The following is a 4,343-nucleotide window of genomic DNA, read 5'->3' as shown; positions in this document are numbered from 1 at the left end:
TTTTTTCCCTTCCTCCCTCTCAGTGCAATCCGCAGAACAGTTCAACAGCTAGGGAGCACGGCATCAACGTGTAAGCTGACTGATCATCAAAAAGCACTTAAGAATTTTTAAATGACAAATACCCAAAACAGCTTACAAAAACGATCATCGTTGGTTGTGCCTTCAGTCAGAAAATGGCAAGATTAGATGATCTCAACAATTCTTTTATTGTCCAGGGCAGAGAGCGCACAAACGCGGTAGCCCCACTACCACAAAATATGCAGTCGCGTTTCCCAGACTGGGGGCAATGGCAGGGGTTAACACATTAGGAGTGCGATGATGAGCCCCTTCCTGGGCAAACCACCTTAGCGATCATGGCATCTCCCCTGCCAAGTAAGTATTCAAATATTCTTGTGGTGCGTTTTTCTTTTTGTGGGGGAAGGATTTATTTATAGTCTATCGTCTAGGGAAGTCAGGGCAGAAACCTGGAGACAGGTGCTGAAACAGAAGCCACAGAAGAGTGGTGTTTACAGGATGGCTCTCATCGAATATTCTTTATAGCTTTAATCTTTTCTGATTTCTGTAATTCAACCAATTGTTAGGGGAAAATTGTGTAATAAAGCAATTAAAAGTTAACTTAATATTGATTTTATGTCTCTTTCAGCCTGTCATTAAGTATAACATCCAAGCACGGGCGTCTATATAAAACCATCTGACTCCATTTAAAGCACTTCCTGAAGTAGGATCAAATATTAGTTGCTGCTATTATTATAACGAACTATTGGGTTACTATAGTTTATGGCCTTTGTTTTCCCAGGAATATTGGTATTTTAGCGACTAAATCTTAAAGGCATATTTATTTAATGCGTCTACCTACCAACATTTTCTATTTTACATTTACAATATTGTGTTCTAACTACCAAATAAAAATGCTAAGACTCAGCTGCCAATCCCAAAACACTGAGGAATGTTTACCACCCAGTAGAGCTATACGTACGGTACATTGTATTTCTGGGTAAGCAAACTATGAAGAAAACAAAAGGATTCATTGGGCGCGCGTTTACAATTTATTTCTTTAAAAAAAAACACATTTTCTTCAATGTCAGAATTTTAATATTTACCCTTGGAGTTGATGCTCTTCTCGGTTTCAACTCTGGTATGAAGGGCACAGGCATCTGCATCAGAAAACACCATTATATAAGAAAAGAGAAAGAAATCATATTTGAAGAAAGCACTAGCAATGACATCTATGAGCATGATTTAAACTAAGTACTAGGGACAAAAAAAAACCCCTTTTCTTTAATTCATAAAGTTTCTCAAATAACCATTCCAAATAAGCCTTGAATTAAACATAATATTATGTAGAATTCTCTGATTCTAAAACCTCCATTACATGATACTTGGGCAACATTTTACAAAGACCACTTACAGCAGACAGTCGGGCTGATCTTCTCTTTGGCTGGAAATGGAAAAAAAACAGTCAAAAGAATTATGAATGTACAAATCTGGAATTATTTTTATTGAGAAAATATTTGGCATAACACTGTATAAATGTTGGTAGTAAGGAAGTGATTATAAATTTGGTTAAGAACTATCAGTAGATACCTCTGACCCCCTGGGGCCCCTTCCAATGGTAAAGAGAATAAAATCCATGACAAGCTTCTTTCACTGAACTAAATCAGCGAAGTTGCTGTTATTGAGTGAGGGGCACGTTTTAAAATGAACATACCTTTCTGCTCGCCAACTGACCAAACAGAATTTAAGCCTAAGAAGGTGCTCTCTGCATCTTATATCATAACAAGCACAGTAAGACCCTAGATTCCAGAAAGTCTGTCATTTTTATTAATGTACTTTTAAGAGAGCATTGGCACACACAACATTAGTACTCATTTGATACAAATATAACCACCAACATTAAATTTTACATAATTATATGTCTTTAGTTTCTACAATGGGTGCTGTTTCTTTTCAGAGAAACTCACAAACTAAGGACACTCACCTCCTGACTGGCATCGCTTGCAGCCTATGTAGAGGGAGAAAAATAAAAAAAAAAGATATAGGGTAATCAATATAAACACTTAGATCAAAACATATAGCCGATGGATTAGAATTACGACTTTAGCCACTTGTTACTTTTTTCCTGGGTTCCCGCTCCAGCAGCCACGTGTTGTTTTCTAGCAGCTAGCAATTCCACATCTGCTGTTTTGGTAACAAGAAACGTGCACCAAGTTGCAAGTTCATACTCAAGACCCTTTTACAAAGAGTCAGCGTAACCTTTTTGTGTAAATAAGGTCTCGTAAAAAAAAAGCCATTTTCATTTTGAAATCCACCTGCTCTAAATGTTAAAGCCAAAACACAAGGGTTGGGGCGGGACGAACGAAGGCTTCTTGCAATTTCCCTCTCTTGCCTTCTGTTTGCAGTGCAATTGTATCTATCTGACCTGCTCTGTTGATTATGGACTACTTTCCTCCCCAAATCCTGCATACGAAACACCACCACCACCATACTTTCAAGAAAGAATGTCTTTGTTCTAACGTCAACGTTTTATTCGGAGAAGCAGGCGGAGGAGGATTTTAAAACTTCCCGCCACTACCTGCTACAAGGTTGCTGTCAGCTCTGCAAAAAAGCAAGATCCATTGCACAAGCCTAAAAGAACCCGGCGAGAGCCTCGGCGAAGGGGGTGGTGATTAGAAACAATTGCTTTCGGTATCGGAGTAGCCCTTTACCCTGGGAATTACCAGGCTATTATTTCACCGATTCATACAGCCCATAGCACTGAGGAATTCAGCCTCATTTCTATGTTCTATGGAATACGGAAGGCGGACGGATTCACCAGAAGATAAGAACAATTATAAGGCTTTTACATTAACACAGTGTTTTACGATTTCACCAAGCAATGAAACAGCACTCCATTTTACTTGTAAGAGACTCGGGAGGAAAAAAAGGAAACACAAACACTGAGCGTCAACTTATTTCCTATCTATGCGGAGACAGGAATTTTGAAGTGAGGTTTACAGGAGACCTGTAGCCCTTGGTAGCTCAGATCAACTCCCCAATGTCTAAAGTGAACAAATCTCACGGCGTCCCACCATCCAACGCTGGCTGTAGTTTCTCGGACGCGGCTCTCTAATCACCTTTCCACCTTTAACTAGAGAGTTCCGAGAGTGCCAAATCTTTCAGATCTAAAGTTTCTAATTACAGCGGTGAATCTCTCCCTTCTCTAGGACAGTTTGAAGTCTGCGCCGCCTAATGGCACAGTATTACCATTGCAAAGCCATCTGGCATGACAAGAAGTGGAGGAGGGAAGAGGGGGAAAAAAGGAAAAAAGAAAACGGAAAGAACAAAGGCAAAAAAAAAAAAACAAGAGAAAGCTGGGGCTTTCATTCTCCCAAACTAGACGATTCCCGGAGAAAAACTGGAGGTAGAGGAGGAAGCTGGCGCTGGAAGTATGGTTGGGAGAAGAGTTCTCCAATAGGGTAAGCGGAGGAAGGGGGGTGGGGTAGGAAGCGACAGCACAGCGCTATGGCTGTTTGTAATTCAGCATGGAGACACCTCTCAAATGATTCTCTCCCTTAAACAAAACAAGCCAAAAGTGAACTACCAGTTGCACACGAGACCTTTCGAAACCAAACACAGACGGCTCGCTACCTTTCCCTCGCCTTCCATTCAGAACATCACAAAATCGAACTAGAAGCCAAAATGCTCTTTCAAAAAGATAGAAATCTCTGCCGTAGGAAATATGTATTTCGGCAGCTAATCTCCCGTCTATCTTCCCATTTCACTAACCTTTCTTTTGGGCATTGTTGCAGCTCTCCGCAGGAGATCCTTAGGCAGGAGGGAAAAATGCCGAGAGCAGTCTCCGTCTGACCGCTTCGCGAGCGACTGAGTTTTCAATGAACTAATTGCAGCACGATATGTTCTCGCGTCCCCCCTCCCCCTAAAAAAAAATCTCTCGTTATTGGCAACATTAAACACGCCAAGACGCAACCAAACTACGTGAATGGCTAGCCGAAGTGGGAGCCAGGTTGGAGTGACAGACTGTCAGGCCAATCAGAGGAGGTGGCCGGTTCGGAAGGCGTGGCTCGCGAACTTGCCCGAAACCCTCCTACGCTGCTGGCTTTGACTGCCTCTGGGGTGCCGGAGTCCATGCACTTAGCAGACGCCTAGTGCTCCAACGTGACCAGCAGGAAATCCAGTTTTTTTTTTTTTGCCTTTTCACCCTTTTATGTTTTAACGACGAGCAAAAGCTCAAACAGTTGTTTTTTTCCACGATCTCCAACCCCCACCCCTTCCTTCTTCTTCGCGCGGGGTGGCGGGCCCTTTTGAGACTGGATTGAGCCAGAGCTCCGGTCTTTCCCAGTTGG

The 4,343-nt window shown here is 42.0% G+C and overlaps 1 protein-coding gene and 1 non-coding gene across 2 annotated transcripts in view; both read right to left on the bottom strand.

Annotated features, from left to right (window-relative positions):
* LOC121445259 (high mobility group nucleosome-binding domain-containing protein 5-like) overlaps positions 1 to 3,917 on the bottom strand; it is a 4,934-nt gene extending 1,017 nt beyond the window's left edge. The window contains exons 1-4 of the mRNA XM_041647300.1: positions 3,766 to 3,917; positions 1,979 to 2,002; positions 1,409 to 1,438; positions 1,101 to 1,154 (exon numbers count right to left, since the gene is read on the bottom strand). Coding sequence (XP_041503234.1) covers positions 1,101 to 1,154; positions 1,409 to 1,438; positions 1,979 to 2,002; positions 3,766 to 3,780 — 123 coding nt within the window. The 5' untranslated portion in view covers positions 3,781 to 3,917. The remainder of the gene's footprint in view (positions 1 to 1,100; positions 1,155 to 1,408; positions 1,439 to 1,978; positions 2,003 to 3,765) is intronic.
* LOC121445261 lies at positions 217 to 380 on the bottom strand. Its single transcript, XR_005973907.1, has one exon. It is a non-coding gene; the product is annotated as a U1 spliceosomal RNA (small nuclear RNA).
* Positions 3,918 to 4,343: the final 426 nt, after the last annotated feature.

This window comes from Microtus oregoni, unplaced genomic scaffold (assembly GCF_018167655.1).
Source record: "Microtus oregoni isolate MIOR12 unplaced genomic scaffold, Mior012 000169F_ref0000294, whole genome shotgun sequence".
NCBI classification, from domain to species: Eukaryota; Metazoa; Chordata; class Mammalia; order Rodentia; family Cricetidae; genus Microtus; species Microtus oregoni.
Note: the sequence above shows the minus strand (reverse complement) of the source record. Positions and strands in the feature narration are given on the sequence as shown.